Source organism: Cavia porcellus, unplaced genomic scaffold, assembly GCF_034190915.1.
Source record: "Cavia porcellus strain 051 isolate PalLab524CR breed Dunkin Hartley unplaced genomic scaffold, mCavPor4.1 scaffold_13, whole genome shotgun sequence".
NCBI lineage: Eukaryota > Metazoa > Chordata > Mammalia > Rodentia > Caviidae > Cavia > Cavia porcellus.
In genome coordinates, this window is record NW_026947496.1 from 71909235 (window position 1) to 71925202 (window position 15968).

At 42.6% G+C, this 15968-nt stretch overlaps 1 protein-coding gene across 5 annotated transcripts in view; it reads left to right on the forward strand.

Moving 5' to 3' along the window:
- Nucleotides 1–15968, forward strand: part of Glb1 (galactosidase beta 1) — a 122584-nt gene that overhangs the window by 41859 nt on the left and 64757 nt on the right. For all 5 annotated transcript variants that reach the window (XM_063260443.1, XM_063260442.1, XM_063260440.1 and 2 more), the window contains 4 exons: nucleotides 6030–6199; nucleotides 9795–9945; nucleotides 10477–10537; nucleotides 11864–11958. In XM_063260443.1, coding sequence (XP_063116513.1) covers nucleotides 6030–6199; nucleotides 9795–9945; nucleotides 10477–10537; nucleotides 11864–11958 — 477 coding nt within the window. The remainder of the gene's footprint in view (nucleotides 1–6029; nucleotides 6200–9794; nucleotides 9946–10476; nucleotides 10538–11863; nucleotides 11959–15968) is intronic.

Below are 15968 nucleotides of genomic sequence, written 5' to 3' on the forward strand. Positions count from 1 at the left end.
AATATTCTGTTCTTGTATTGAATTTCTGGAATTTTTATTATTATATGCCTGGGTGTTGCTCTGTTAGGGTTGTAGGTAGCTGTATGCCTCATACATCTGAGTATCTTTACCTTTTGCTAAATTAGGAAAATTCTCCTGGATTATTTCTGTGAGTAGCTTTTGTAGTTCACTTGTTTGTGTCCCTACTTCTTCTTTTATGTTCTTAATCCTTAAGTTATGGCTCCTCTTATCATCTTCTTGTCTTTGTATTATTGCTGTTTGTTTCTTTGTTATTTTTAAGAAGTTTTTCATTTCATTCTCCCATATTACAAGTCTGCCCTCCAGTTCAGATAGTCTGTCCTCAGTTTCTTTCAAGCTGTTATGCCAGTCTTGGATAGACTTCTTAGTTTCTTGGTAGTCCTTTTGAACCTGCTTCACGTACTCTATGCTTTCTCTGTTTTCTCCATCAAACAATTCTCCCCTCTTTTTCTGTTCTTCCATTCCACCATCTGTTTCTTCCTGGGTGGTGCTTAGCATTTCTCTAACTATTCTGCATACTTCTAGCTTCAGGTCGTTGATAACTTCATTCCTGAATTGGTCTATGAGGCTCTCTATATAGCGCTTTATGTCTATTGGTGCGGTGTCCGCTATTGCCTGTTTCTCAGAATTGGGGGCCGAGGAGCCTTTCTTGTTGCTGCCTTTTCCCATATTCTCTGTTCCTTATATATGCAAGCTTACAAAGGAGGCCCAGCTTCCCTCCCTGTCAGTCAGAGCCTGATCGAATTGCGCTGGCTAGGTGTTCCCGCCCACTGCAGCGCACCAGGGAGTTACGGACTAGGCAGCCTATGTGGGGGTCGCCCCTCCGGGCCACCGTCAGGCTCTGGGATCTGGGTTGGGCCAGCCTACCGAGTCTGCCAGCAGCGTCACGCAGGCCAGGCACTTTTCACCAATCCCGCCCGAGAGGGGAATGTGTGCCTGGAGTCGCCACTGCGCCCTGCTCCCGCAGGACTGCCCGGGCCCAGAAAGTCCTCCGCTGGAGTCAAACTGTGGTAGAGTGTCAGTTTCTCTCACTCACCTCGCCACAAGTCAGTGTACGCCTCCCTGCCCGTCCTGTTTTCGACTCCGTTCACAGACTCCCGTTCCCAGAGCTTCCGCGTGTCTCTCTCCTTGCCGAGCCGCTATAGAGGCAGTCGCTGCGCAGCGGGAAACCCAAATCGCGGCTTCCAATGGCGCGGGGTCCAGCCTCCACACCGAGACTTTTCTGTTCCTGTTTTAGCACCAGGACTGCATTCCAAGTTGGTTTCTCTCAGCCCAGTTCATTCCTGAGTCAGCAGAGCATATCTCTACCGGCTTATGTCTCCTTAGTCCGCACCATTCCTGACTTCTGAACCAAGCCTTTCAGAGAGCCTCCGTAGTATCTGCTATCTGTCCACCATGTTCTCCCGGAAGTCCTGGATTCCATTTCTTTTCTATGTTTGTTTTTTATGCTAAACACTCTATTATTGAACTTCCAAGTCCTTCTTTACTTTTTTTATTTTTTCAAATCTGTTTTATTTCAAGGAGAAAAGAAAGAAAAACTAAAACAATTTCAAAACCTACCAATCAAGGAACAACAATGGTGCATACATTGTGCATTGTCATCCCCAAATCCTTTACCCAGAGCACAAGATATCTACATTCAATTGTCTGAGCAATAACAGCACAAATCTTTCTCTTCAGTGAACACAGAGAAATCAGTAGTATAACTATCTTAGTTTTTTAATGTACATATATATATACATATGTTGTTTCAGTGTCTCACACTAGTGAGACAATATATTTGTACATGTGTGTCTTATTTATTTCACATATGAGTATGGTCTCAAATTGCATCCGTTTACCTATAAAAATCTCCAGTTTATCCTTCTTTATGGCTGAGTGGTAGTCCATTGTGTAAAAATACCACATCTTTTTTATCCATTCTTCAGTCAATGGGAGTTTAGGTTGTTTCCAAGACCTAGCTATTACAAATTGTGCTGCTATACACATAGTACACATATATCACTGCATTATAATGTTTTTACTACTTTTGGGAAGATACCCAGAAGGAGAATGTGTGGGTTGAATGGGACCTGTAGTCCTAGTTTTTTGAGGAATCTCCAGATTGGATTTCTACATGGTTGCACCAGTCTGCATTCCAGCTAACAGTAGAGAAGGGTTCCTTTTGCCTCCACAGTCCCGCCAGCACTTGTTATTGCTTGATTTCTTGATAATAGGCATTCTTTTGGGATTTTATTCATAAAATCTTTGCCTATACCAATGTCTTCAAGAGTTTTACCTACTCTGTCTTCCAGCAGATTTAATGTTTCTGTTTTAATATTCAAATCTTTGATCCATTCTGATTTTAGCTTAGTGCATGGTGAAAGACAGTGCAAAGCCTGTTTTTCCAGTACCATTTTTTAAAGAGGCTATCTTTTTCCTAATAAATGTTTTTGACCCTTTTGCCAAAGATAAGGTGGCTTAGTGTGTCTAGACTTGTTTCTGTATTTTCTAATCTGTCCCATTGATCTTCAGGCCTGGGTTTTTTTTTTTTTTTTTCAGTACCACACTGTTTTTATTATAGTAGCTTTATAGTATAATTTCAAGTCAGGGATTGTGATGCCACCTGTCTTGTCTTTGTTGCCTAGGATTGCCTTTGCTATTTTAGATCTCTTCTGGTTTCAGATGAATTATAGGATAGTTTTCTCTAATTCTGTGAGATATTCTATTGGAACTTTGATTGAAATTGCATTGAATCTGTATAACAGTTTTGAAAGGATGGCCATTTTCACTATATTGGTTCTTCCTAACCAAGAGCACAGGCTATTTCTCACATTTTCTAATATCTTCTCTTTAAAAAAAATTTATTTAGGGAGAAAAAAAGCAAAACAGAAAAAAGGATAGCAACAATACAGAATTCCAAAATAAATAAATAAACACTAAGAAATCACTAGTTGATAAATTATATACTGTCATCTTAGAAATAGTTGTTACAAAATTAAAGCATACAAAGTGGACATTGAATCAGTGAGACTGCAAATAGTTCTACTCACCGATCCAACAAAAACCTAGTAATATGGTTATCAATCTTACACACTTAAACATACATGCAGTTATATCCTTTAAAGCACTTTCATTTCCTCTTATTTACAATAGCAATTACACATTCTAAAATCTTCTTCAATCTCCTTTCTCAGAGTGCTGTAATTTTCAATGTAGAGATGTTTTACATTCAAAGCTTGATTCCTAGATACTTCATGTTTTGGGATGCTATTATGAAAGGTATTGTGTCCCTGTTGTGTCCTTGATTTCTCTCTAGTGAGTTTGTTATTTGTGTACAGGATACTTGTGTATTGATTTTTGAGTGTTGACTTTGTAACCAGCTATGTTATTAAATTTGCTTATTAAATGTAGAAATCTTTTGGTAGAATTTTGGAGGTCTTCTAACTACAGTATCATGTCCTCTGCAAATAACAACAGTTTAACTTCTTTCCTATAATTATTCCTTTTATTTCTTTCTCTTGTCTAATTGCTCTGGATAAAGTTTTGTGTCATGGCTGTGCTTCCTTTTTAGTCCTCCAGGAAAAGGCCAGCTAGTCAAACAGTGAAACACACACACTCCTTTTTTTTTTTTTTTTTTTTTTTTTTGGTACTGGGGATCGAACTCACAATCCCACACTTGCCGACCAGGTGCTATGCCACCAAACTAAATCCCCCCCACACACACACTCTTTAAGTTGTTACCTGAGTTCTTGGCATAAAGTCCAGGCCCATGAACTTGGACTTGAGGGCCTATTCCCTTCATTACTGTTCACTGGCCCTGCTTCAGGAGCTGTCGCATCTTACCACATCATATTCCTGTGGCTCCTTCATGCAGTCCTGCTGTCTCTCTGCTGGTCATCCTACGTGGTTTTCTCCATCTGTGGTACTATCTGCCAGCCATGGCTGACTTTCCTCCTGCTAGGGCTTTACTGAAGTCACTGCTTCTCAACCCTGTATGTTGATGTAAGAAATACCAATGCCAGGATGCCACCTAGACCAATTCAAACCTGCGGGTCTGGAGATAAAACCTGATGCTGTTATTAAAAGTTTGACAGACCTAAGCCTGTCTCTGTGAGTCAGCACCATTCATGAACTGCAGAGGGAAAGAACCAGACCTCGTGGGAGGAGATTCCCACTGTAAACCATATCATTTTCATTGTTTTGTTGGGTTGGGTTTTATTTTCTTTTGTTTTGTATATGTTAACTCTGATGGCATGAGCAGCTATTTAAAAGATAGCCAGACATGTTATGGAAGCCATTATATATTTACTGCTGGCTTGTTTTGATGTCCTTTATTACATTCATTGTTTTTATTGTTTCTATTCTATGCTGTTCTGTTTGATTTGAAAAATGTCTGAAGGTGGTATCTGCAGCTATTTTGAAGACAACAAAGACATTGTTGATTTCATAAGGTTTGGAAGTCTAGTACCACTTATTCTGGTTTATTTTGATTGATTTTATTGTTTCATTTTCCTTGGTTTTATTCTCTTTAAAATGAAATAGAAAAGCTTTTTTATATGTATGCACAATGTATAGGTTAGGTACAGTGGACATGCATATAATCCTAGCAACTGAAGAGACTGAGGCAGGATAATCCCAAATTTGCGGCTAGCCCGGGCACCTTAGTAAAGGCCTGTCCCAAAATAAAAATGTGCTGGGAATGTAGCTCATGGCAAAGTGAATGCACAAGGTCCTATGTTCACTTCCTAGTACCACAGAAGCAAACAAAAACCCCAGCCAGGTGTGGTGTGTTTGAGAGTTTGAGAGGTGGGAGACTGAGGCGGAGAATCACGGTTTGAGCTCAGTCTCAGCAACTTAGTGACTTAGTGAGATACGGTCTAAAATAAGAAAATTTATATAAAGGCTGGGGATGTAACCCAGTGCGAAGGCCCTGGTTTCAGTCCACAGTCCTGAAAAAAACAAAAACAGAAAGCTCATGTAGGCATCTCTGATGTGTGGCTGAGGCTGAGAACCACATTTAGAGTGTTTCTTCCTTGGTCTTGGAAACTTGCCATCACCCCTCATGCCTGGTTTCCATGCCATCTGTTTCTGCTGTGGCATTAACTCTAACTCTTACTTTACCTCCTGGACCTCACTGTGCATCCCCACAGGTTTCTGCTGGGCTAGGGAAGTGTCCTGGGCCACTCGTGAGACTTGCAGGTTTCCCACAAGTGGCCCTGAGTTGGGCTTGTGTGAGCACTTGTCATTGCCTCTTGCATCCACCAGAGTGCGGTGTTCTACTCTGTCTAAAAGTCAGCCCTTCTTTGAGATCTTCATTTTCAAATCATAGCATTTTACCTCCCAAAGTGACCCCGAAGTGGTGTTTCTCAAAATTTTGAAAGTTAGAAACGCATCTTACATTCAATCAAGGGGAGGCATGCATGCATACACAATGTAAATCCAGTATGCAAACCAAAAGTTTTATAAAGGAATACTTTGCTATATGCAGTAAACTCTATGTTCTTTTTTTCATCTTATTTTTATTTTTTTATTGGTACCCGGGATCGAACTTATGATCTAGTGCTTGCCAGGCAGTCACTTATGCAGCTGAGCTAAATCCCCAGCCCCCTTTTTTTCATTTTAAAAGACTTGGATTGCCATGGAGTTAAGTTCATCCTTCACAAATGGAATCGCGGCCTATAATTCGAAAATGTTGCCTAAAATTCCCTCCATCCTGTTCCCTGGATCATTAAAGATACAATGTTTTCTGTTCCCAAGCAGGGTGAACAGTACCCTGGAATATAATCTCAGCCAGCTGGTGCTGGTCTCTGGAGCTATCCTGTCATGGATCCTCCCTGATACTTTTTGTTACATGGGTACACACAGTGGGTCCGGCTTAGCAGAGGTTTGTTTGGTGGCCCAGAAACTGAGCCTTAATCCCATCATCACATTACATCAAGGAGGCAGGGTGCTGCCTGCCCCCGCTGCAGGAGCTGCTTCTGGAGTGGAGAAAGTGGAAGTGCTCATTGGGCCCTCTCTTTGGTCTGTAGAATGCCACCCAGCGGACGTTTGAGATTGACTACAGCAGGGACTGCTTCCTCAAGGACGGCCAACCATTCCGCTACATCTCAGGAAGTATTCACTACTCCCGGGTGCCCCGTTTCTACTGGGCAGACAGGCTGCTGAAGATGAAGATGGCTGGGCTGAATGCCATCCAGACGTAAGTAAGCAGGCATGTGGCTGTCACATGGGCCTCAACACCCACCCCTGGAGCGGGTACAGCTGCATTTCTCAGAACAGCTGCCTCATCACTCAGAAACAGGATATAGTCCAGTGTAGCCTCCTGGGAGGGGCTTGTCATGAGCTTGGCTGGTCCTTCTTCAGATAATTAACTGCTTCTCCCGGAGTTGCACTTTATCACCAGAGATCGCAAAATAAATATCAAAGGCAACAATGATGAACACTTATCAGGTGTGGGGCAGTTTACACCCAGGATTTCACCTCTGAGGCAGGCGTTTCCATTCCCCTTTACAGCTGGTGAAACTGAAGTTTGCCCGAGGGTGTATCTTTTGTCAGAGGCCCAGCTAGAATTTGAACATAAGGGTACTGCAGGTAGCCATAACATCTGGATCCTAGGGGAGTAAGCCTCACGCTTAGGAAGGTTCCTGGAGCTGTTGTTATCCTGGTCCTGCTGGGGTATTGGACAGGCCCAGGCTGTAGAATCTCCCCCTAGTTGTTCTTCCTCCTCCTAAATCTTGTTGCTGTTGATGGTGACTAATTGGTAACTAATTGGTGCTGCTGGCCTCTCTGGTTTTTGCAGTTCTGATGTGGATTGCTGATAACTTTTTAAAGATAAGAATGAGAAAATCTTTAGACAGTTTAGAAGGTGGTTAGGGAGAGTCCCACTTACTCTTATTCTGAGGTCACTGGCAGAGTGAAACCAGTGTCACCTCTTTTAATTTGCACACACAGTTGTGATAGACCAAGGTTGTCTGTTCCAGGGAACCTGGAAATCATGGGATTGTGGAAGAGAAAAAAAAACACAAGCATGATCATGAAGGAACCTTTGTGCTAGGAATGGGTGATCCCATATTTAAATGTGTTTCCTGTGCTGTGAGGATACCAGGGAGCTTGTGGGAGCTTGGGTCATTTTACTTCCTGTCATGCTACTCCTGACAAAATCTCTTATGCAGGGGCTGGAGGTTTTCTTGTTGCACCCCCTCATGCTGGTTATTGAACCCAGGGGTGCTATACCCACTGAGCTACATCCTCAGCTCCTCTGTTTTGAGACAAGGTCACCCTAAATTGCCCAGGCTAGCCTCTAACTTCTGATTCTCCTGCCACAGCCTCCTGAGTAATTAGAATTACAGTATGCACCACCACTATAACTTGCAAAGTTTATTTTTCAGGAAAAAAGTATACTTCTGGCTCTAGGGAGGTAGCTCGGTGGTAGAGCACTTGCCTAGCAAGTGTTCAATCCTTAGCATCATAGGAAATAAAGTAACTATATTTCTTACTATTTTAACAAGGTATTTTCATTTTGCCTAGGCCTTATACAGGCACATATAATTTTATACAATAATAACATGTTATTATATTTCCAGTTTATTATATTATTTATTTATTTATTAAAAGCAGAATATATTTATTGAGAGAAAGAAAACTGTCTGAGAGAGACTGAAGGGGTCCTGAGTGAGCTGCCAAAGTGTATTTTAAAGTCATACGGTATTGGGGCTGGGGATTTAGCTCCGCGGCATAAGCGCCTGCCTTGCAGGCAGGCAGTCGTGAGTTTGATTGCTGGTACCGATAAAAAGGAAAAAGACAAAAAAAAAAAAAAGTCATATGGTATTGAAAGATTTTCTTTCTGCCACTTTCTGTAAAAATTGTTTTGATAAGGGAGCTGGAGGTGGAGCTTAATGGTAGAGCCTATGCTTAGCATTCATAATGCCCTGGGATGAATCCCTACTACCCAAAAGAAATTTTCTGACTTGCATTTCTTTCTGTTTTGAGGTACCAGGGATTGAACTCATGCTTCCTGCATGTTAGGCAAATGCTCTGCCCCTGAGCTACATCTTAACCCTTTTAAATTTTATTTTGAGACAAGCTAATTTGCCAGGCTGGCCTTGAACTTGCAATCATTCTGCCTCAGTCTCCTGAGCAGCTGGAATTATAGGAATGCCTGGCGGAATGTATTTTTCACTTCAACATCAGAGTAAATGAGAACGGGTGTTCTTTGTGGGCCATAAACCTATGAGTGTTCCAGTTTGGTTTGTTTGGATAGTTGCTGTAAAACACCTAGCAAGGCCTCTTCCCAGGAGCCACACAGAGGACCAGAGGGGAAGGGCTGTGGGTCCTGAGTTTTCATCTCTGTAGATAGTTCAGAATTCCTTCAGGAGAACTGTCTGTCTGAGCTGTGTTCCTTTACTCTCCACAGAATGGGTTCTCTTTTATTTTGAGTCATGGTCTCACTTTGTAGCTCAGGCTGGCCTAAAACTCACTGTGTAGCCCAGGCAGGCCTACAGCTTTTTGTGATCCTCCTGCCTCAGCCTCCCAAGTGTTGGGATTACAAGCATGTACCATCTAGTCTGGTTTTAAATTTTTTTAAATTTGTTTTTTACACAAAGTAAAATAAAAACGTGATTTACAAATAGTGAATATGTGTCAAAAATGTACTTACCTGCTGGCTGGGCTGTTGCTCAGTGATAGATCCCTTGCTTAACAAGGCCCTGGGCTTAATCCCTGATATCAAAGACAAAATGAAATTATTTAACTCATGACTAAGGGTGCTAGCCAAATGGTAAAGCTGAATCAAAAGAGAATTTGAGGAAGAGAAGTTTATAGTTAGCCAAGAAAGCCATATTGAAATAAATTTATCTTGAGAAGTAAAAACTGGTCAATATTATAAAAGGCAATCAAACAATAACCTTTGGAGTTGTCTTCTCTATACAACAATAATCATATACTTTGTATATATACAAGGTGAAAAAAATATATATATATATCTGTAACTTTGAAATCTATCTAGGCAGGCATGATGGTGCATGCCTGTAATCCCAGCACTCTGAAGGCAGAGGCAGGATTACTGCAAATTTGACGCCAGCTTGGGCTACCTATTGAGTTCAAGACCAGCCTGAACTACATAGTGAGATCCTGTCTCATAAACAAAAATAAAAGAATAAGTCTTTCCCATAATTTAGTGTCAATAGTTAAACAAAATATGTTTCCCAGAAACTGAATGAAGCGTTGTGTGGTCCCACTGAACAATCTCCATTATAACAATTAGAGGAAATTCTCATCACTAGGACACAATACTTGACACCCACGACCTGAAAGAGGAGGGGTTTCTTTTGCTTATTGTTTAGTCCATAGCTGACAGCTCTGCTACAGAACAGGATGACTAAGGGGCATGGTGAAGAGAAGGTGCTCACATCACGATGGCCAGGAAACAGAGCAAAAGGAGGAGCTAGGGAATGAGATCAACCTGTCCAGGCCACCTTAGTGACCACCTCTCTGATGAGGCTAGGCCTGTCTCTTAACAGCACCTGTCACTACAACACCCACCCTCATGACCCACTGCTTTCCACACACAAGAGAATTTGGGTCCAGGGGACATTCTAAAACCAAGCAATAACAGAAATGTAGTCATCTTTTTGCTTTATTTTCAAGTTCTGTATATGTTTTCTCAATGCTCTGCCCACTCTTCTTCGCCCTCCTGTCCACATGTGAGCAGTGCTCCCGGGAAGGCCCCTTTCTCCCTCCTCTCCTGCAGCCTGACCCTGTTTTTGTCCAGAAATGGGCTCTGTGTGTGTTGGCAGGTACGTGCCCTGGAACTTTCATGAGCCCCAACCAGGACATTATGAATTTTCTGGGGACCATGATGTGGAATATTTTCTTCAACTTGCTCATAAGCTGGGACTGCTGGTCATCCTGAGGCCCGGGCCCTACATCTGTGCTGAGTGGGACATGGTGAGTGTGGCCGCTCTGGGTTCTGGCCGCCCGGTGAGCATGAGTGGGGCTGAGCTGGCAGTATGGGATTGGGGCAAAGTGAACTAAAGCTATTTAAATGACAGTCGTGTTGACTCAGCCTATGGCCACACCCAGCACACCTGTCTGTCACTTAGAAAGGTGCCCAAGCAGAAAAGAGCAGGTTGGGCCACAGTGTGGGGTCTCCTCTTGATAGTCACTCGAAGGTCATTTTCCTTATCTGTCAGATAGCACTACTGCTGTCTACCTTATAGAGTAGATGTGAAATTAAGGGGAATAATCTATATGAAAAGGGTCTAGATTTTAAAATACTGCATTAACATAATGATCTTAGTTTTACTACATCCCAAATTCCAATTTCCCTGAAAGTTACTAACCTCAAAGCCAGCTCAAGTGCCGCTTCTCCAAGAGCTTTCCTTCCTTTCCATCACTGCTGATAGTAATTGCTATCTCCTCTAAACTCCTTCACAAAATCGACATTGTAATGACTCCCTCTTTTTCCCCTTGTCCTAGGGGGGATTACCTGCTTGGTTATTAGAGAAACAGTCTATAGTTCTCCGCTCTTCTGACCCAGGTAAGTTGTTAGCTATGTCTTGAGAGACTTTATAAAACACTATTTATATCAGGAAGGTCAGGTATTTTGAATGCTGAGGTATGTCTGCACAAATATTTCTGAAAGTTAGTGAAAGTGTGAATGTTAATTTCCATTCACGACACTATACCAGACATTGAACACATAGGAAATAGGCTTTCTTGAACTACTTGACCAGATCTTACTGATAAATTGGTAACTCTCTGATTTGGCATTGAACCCTGGTTGTGGTTGACCAACTAACTTCAGTGCTCGTTTTCTTTTCTATATGCTTTGGGTGTTACCCAGCCGGTGATTAACATCTGCTAATCAAAATGGCAGACTTGGTTTCCACAGAGGTCTCACTGGGCTGTGTGGTACAGTGTCTTCTCTTCCTTTGTCTACTTTTACTGAGTGATGAATGATATCATTCATTTTTTTAAACCAGGGGAGATTATTTTAGCTAAAAGCCCTGAACCCTCAGCAGATCCCTGTAAGCTGCATGTATATTTCCTGAAGGCTAATTTCTTGTGGGGATGGTAGAATTGGTGGTGATTGGAAGTTGTTACACAGCAGCTTATAAAAAGCTAGTGACTGTATATACATTTTCCTCTTACTGTATCACCCTTTGTTCATCAGTCTTTGTACATGATTAATGTTCTCACCTGTGTTGTCATTAATCCTCATGGTAAATTTATGAAGCATGTACTTTTCTTATCCCCTTTTAATAATGTAAACATGTAATTCATGAGGCTTTAATTTTAGAAGGAAAAAGTGATTGATTTTTGTTGAGGGGAAGATACAGCATTTAGTCTCCCTTCCTGTCATTCAGCAAACATTGCCTGTCTGTCTCCAAGCACCTGATTTTGTGTCCATGGCAAGGACAAATGCCAGGAATATTATGCTGTCCACTGAGAAACTCATCTCAGGAGACACTAGTCTGCAGGGCAATATTTATCAGACTTTTTTTCCTTTAGTACTGAAGAATAAACTCAGGGCCTTTTTTCTGAGCTATGTCTCAGGCCTATTTTGTTTTAATTGTTTTATTTTTTATTTCAAGATGAAGTCTTAGTAAGTTGCCAGTTGTCCAGGCTGGGCTCCAGCTTGTGATTCTCAGCCTCCCAGAGTGCTGGAATGACAAGTGTGCAGCACCAGGCCCAGCCAGGTTTTTGTTACATATAACTACCCCACTGTAGAAGGTAGTCGTTGAGTCCAGAATATTGGGATACACCTTGCTGGCAGCTTTTGTGTAGTAAGACTGTACTGGAGTCCCTGTACTAAACTGTATGTGGTGATGTTTGATGATATAAAACCTGGCTTCTTTTCCAGATTACCTTGCCTCTGTGGATAAGTGGCTAGGAGTCCTTCTGCCCAAGATGAAGCCTCTCCTCTATCAAAATGGAGGGCCAATTATTACTGTTCAGGTAACTGAAGTTGCACATACATGGGAGGGAAGATTTCTCTCTGTGTTATCTAAACAGGTGTGATGCAGAGATGGACTTTCTTAGGGTGTTATTGAAAGGGGCAGTGTTGCAGGTGATGATTTTACCTAAATTCTATCTTAGGAAAGTTTGTTCGTTCTCTCTCTCTCTCTCCTTCTCTCTCTCCCATTCCCTCTCTTTCTTTTTCTTGCATTCATTGTCTGTCTGTCTCTCTCTCTTTCCCTCTCTCTTTCCCTGCCTCTCCTCTTCTTCCCTCTCCCCTCAACTCCCTTTTTAGAAATGGGCACTATTTATGTTGCCTAGTCCAGCCCAAGTCCTGGGCTTATACTCCTCCTGCCTCAGTGTCCCTGGAAGCTGGGACTCCAGGAACACGCCACCATTCCTGGCTCTTGCATCTCTATTTTTGAATGCCTGCCATGTCTTAGGCCCTATCCTGAGTTTTCTACAAATACTGTGTTTTTCCAACCACACTGACTTTTAGAATGAAGCTCAAAAAGGTTAAACAACTTGCCCAAGACATCCACTTGCCAAGTGGCAGCATCAGGACTGTACCCCATTTCTGCTGACGCTGTAGTGCATCTCTTTCTCACATGCTGGGTTGTCTGTTGGCTGCAGGGATTCAAAGTGAGCTTAAATGCTTTGTATGCGCTGTTTAGGCAGTCAGTTATTCCTGGAATAGAAAGAGGAAGTGGTGAATTGGGGCCATTACACTTTCTCTTCCACTTCCTGTCGCCACCTTCCTTCCATGTGTTTTGGCTCTGCAAAGACTGGTATTGCGGAGCACACTGTGTGGCATACATTATCCATGTGAAAAGTCAGGAACTCTCGTCTTCAATAGGTTTTGGTGTTTGTGAAATTACTTAGGTGACACATAAAATGATGTTCATTGGACATTTTGCCAAGGATGTTTCTATTGAAATGGACAGAGTTCTTCAAAAGTGGCACCACCCTGGAACATTCTGAGAATGCAGTATGGCCCTCCCCAAGGGAACACAGGCCAGTGCTTACGGACAGTGCTATGGACAGATTGTGGGGAGGGTCATCATCTCCCAGGTGTAAGTGGAATGAGGCAAGCTGAGGCCTAGATCTGTGTGGTGAGCCTGAGGACGAAGGAGGTGTCCCCTGGAGGGGGCCAGCTGGCTGTAGACAGAGCCTTCAGACAACCCTGTCTTGTCCTATCTGGAGTCTGTACTGGTGAGGCTGAGGAAGCCACATCCTCGCTATGAAGGTGGTAAGTCTGACCTTTGGGCATGTCTTTGCATTCCAGAGATAGGTCATCTTCCTTTTTGTCTAAAGTGGAAACTTCTTTCTTTCTTTTTTTTTAGTACTTGGGATCAAACTCAGGACCTTGCACATACTATACCCTATTTTTAGCTGCTTTTTTTAGTCTCTATTTCTGCTTAAGTCACTTTCAATTTCTGCTCATAGCTCTCCTGTGCCTTTTGGTTAGGGAAACTCCACATGCACAAAACAAAGTGTTATGAAGTTATCTAATATGAACTCTGCAGCGGGCTCAGTTGACCATCTTGCAGGCGTTTCTTCCTGAGTGCATCCTGGCACCACGGATGTCTTAACCGTGGCTGTGGGTCCTGCTGGGTGATCCCCGCCCCCCACATCTCCAGTTGGTTGGATCCCACCTGATCTCTTTTGTCCTTTGTTTACTAAATTAACAAGTACAGAAAATAAAGGAAAGTAGAAAACAATAAGCAAAAACCCCATCTCAGGGCTGGGGATTTAGCTCAGTAGCATAAGCACCTGCCTGGCAAGTGTGAGGTTGTGAGTTCCATTCCCAGTAAACCACCCCCCCCCAAAAAAAAACCCAAAAAAACTCCAATTCACTTGAACTTCAAGAGCCTGAAGCCAACTCTTCACATTTGAAGAGTTTCCTTGAAAATTTTTCTATGTCTTTTATTTTCTTTTTTAGTAAGTAAGTTTTATACTGTGTGATTAGTTTCTTGTGTGGGTTTTTTTTTTTTTTTTCACTTCATTCCTCTGTCAAGGGCATTTTTCACCAGTAGAAGTTCTTTATGCATCATCTTTCCTGGCTGCCCTGCTTGTATCTGGAGGCGCAGTTTATACATGCACTACCTCTGTCAGACGACATCCAAGGTGACTGACTTGGCCTCTGTGGTCTCTCAGAATCCCCAGTGAGTGCCTCCCTTTTGAAAGAATATGTTGCAGCGAATCCGTTCCTCTAGTCTCCTGCACTCAGCACACATCAGTCAGACTGGCAGCCATGAGGTCACACATGGGTGTATTCACCACACACTCACCAGAGAGTTCTGAAATTGAGTAGAGGTTAGTGGGTTGGGTAAGTAAGAACCAGAGGGGCCAAGTGTGGTGGCTCACTCTGTAATCTCAGCACTCTGGGGACTGAGGCAGGGGGATTGCCATGAGTTTGAGGCCAACTTGGGCTACCTCGTGAGTCAAGGCCAAGCTGAACAACATATTGAGACCCTGTCTCAAAAAAGAGAGGAAGAAAGAATGGACAAACAAACAAATGAACCAGAGGATTAGGGGGAGTTGGTGCTTCTGTATATAAAGATTCTTATGCAAGAAGATTTCTGCCTTGGTGTTAATCCAGGTCAAGGTGGAAAGGACACCTGGTTTGTGGAGATGATGCTTCTTCTGTTTGTTTGTTTGTTTTTCTTTATTGATACCGGAGATCAAACTCACACAGTACACTTGCAAGGAAGGCATTTATGCCGCTGAGCTAAATCCCCAGCCCCTGATGCTTCTTCTGGTGCTCAGGGCATCTGAGGAGGTGCTGAGGAGCTCTGCTTCTGCAGCCAACGTGAAAGCCAATCAGTCCAGAAGCCTCACATTCCTGCCCAAGGACATGTAGGGTCTTCCAGGAAGCCAGCCTACTCTTCTGTTCCTTATGATGCAGCCAGTGTTTCTTTTTGGAGGCATTAGCCAAGCCAGAGCCACCCATGATGGTTTGCACAAGATGTTTATCTCAATTTGTACTGATAATTAGTAATGCTGCAAACAACACCTATTGATAATACCCAAAATGAAAACAATTAGTTCCACCTACAGCTTTACTATCTAATTAAGTATTCCTCATGAGGTGTGGAGCCTGTCTATGCCTGTTGTTGCAGAAGACCCAATAGCTGTAGAAGTCTGCATGTGTAAGAACTCACCAGAAAGCCTGCTTTTGGACCCAAACTGAACTACTATTTGTTTTTATAAACAAAGGCAGATTGGAACATGACCACACCATTTGTTTGTATATCACTTAAGACTGCTTTGCAATAACAGTACCAGATTTGAGTAGTCAAGACAAATACCCCAAAAGCAGTAGTTGAGACAGATACCCCAAAAGCAGTGGTCCCATAGCATAGATTAGTTGCCAGCTGGCCCTTTTAGAAAAAGTTTGTTGACCTCTGCTCTAGGAAAATTGGGTTCCTCTGAATCTGAATCCTTCTTTTTTTTTTTTTTTTTTTTGTCGTCTTTTTTGTTTTTATCGGTACCAGGGATCGAACTCACGACTGCCTGCTTGCAAGGCAGGCGCTTATGCCGCTGAGCTAAATCCCCAGCCCCCTGAATCCCTCTTTCTCTCTCTCTTTTTTTTTCTGAATCTGAACCTCACTGACTTTTTCCGTGGGCTTTGCAAGCCCTTTTCCATTTGTGTCATTCCTCTCACTCCCAGCCTTTACACATCTTGATTTGGTTTTTTTCCCTCCTTCTCAAGTGGCAGTAATGTAGGACTTGAGTAGTCTTACTGTTAGCTTTCCAGCTACTTAGTAGATGTGGGCACTATACAACATTGTTCACGTATTAACTCAGCCCTCATAGTAACAGTGAAGTAGTCACTGTTAGCGTCTTATAGATGAGAACACTTTTCAGGTGGAGTCCCATGCATAGGAAGTGGCAGAGCTCAGATTTGCATGTGGACAGTCGGGGCCTCTGACCCCAATTATTTTGTTGATGTATCTTCTCCCTCTCTTTCCCCTCTCAGTTTTCACCCTATTTTTCTCTCTCTCTTT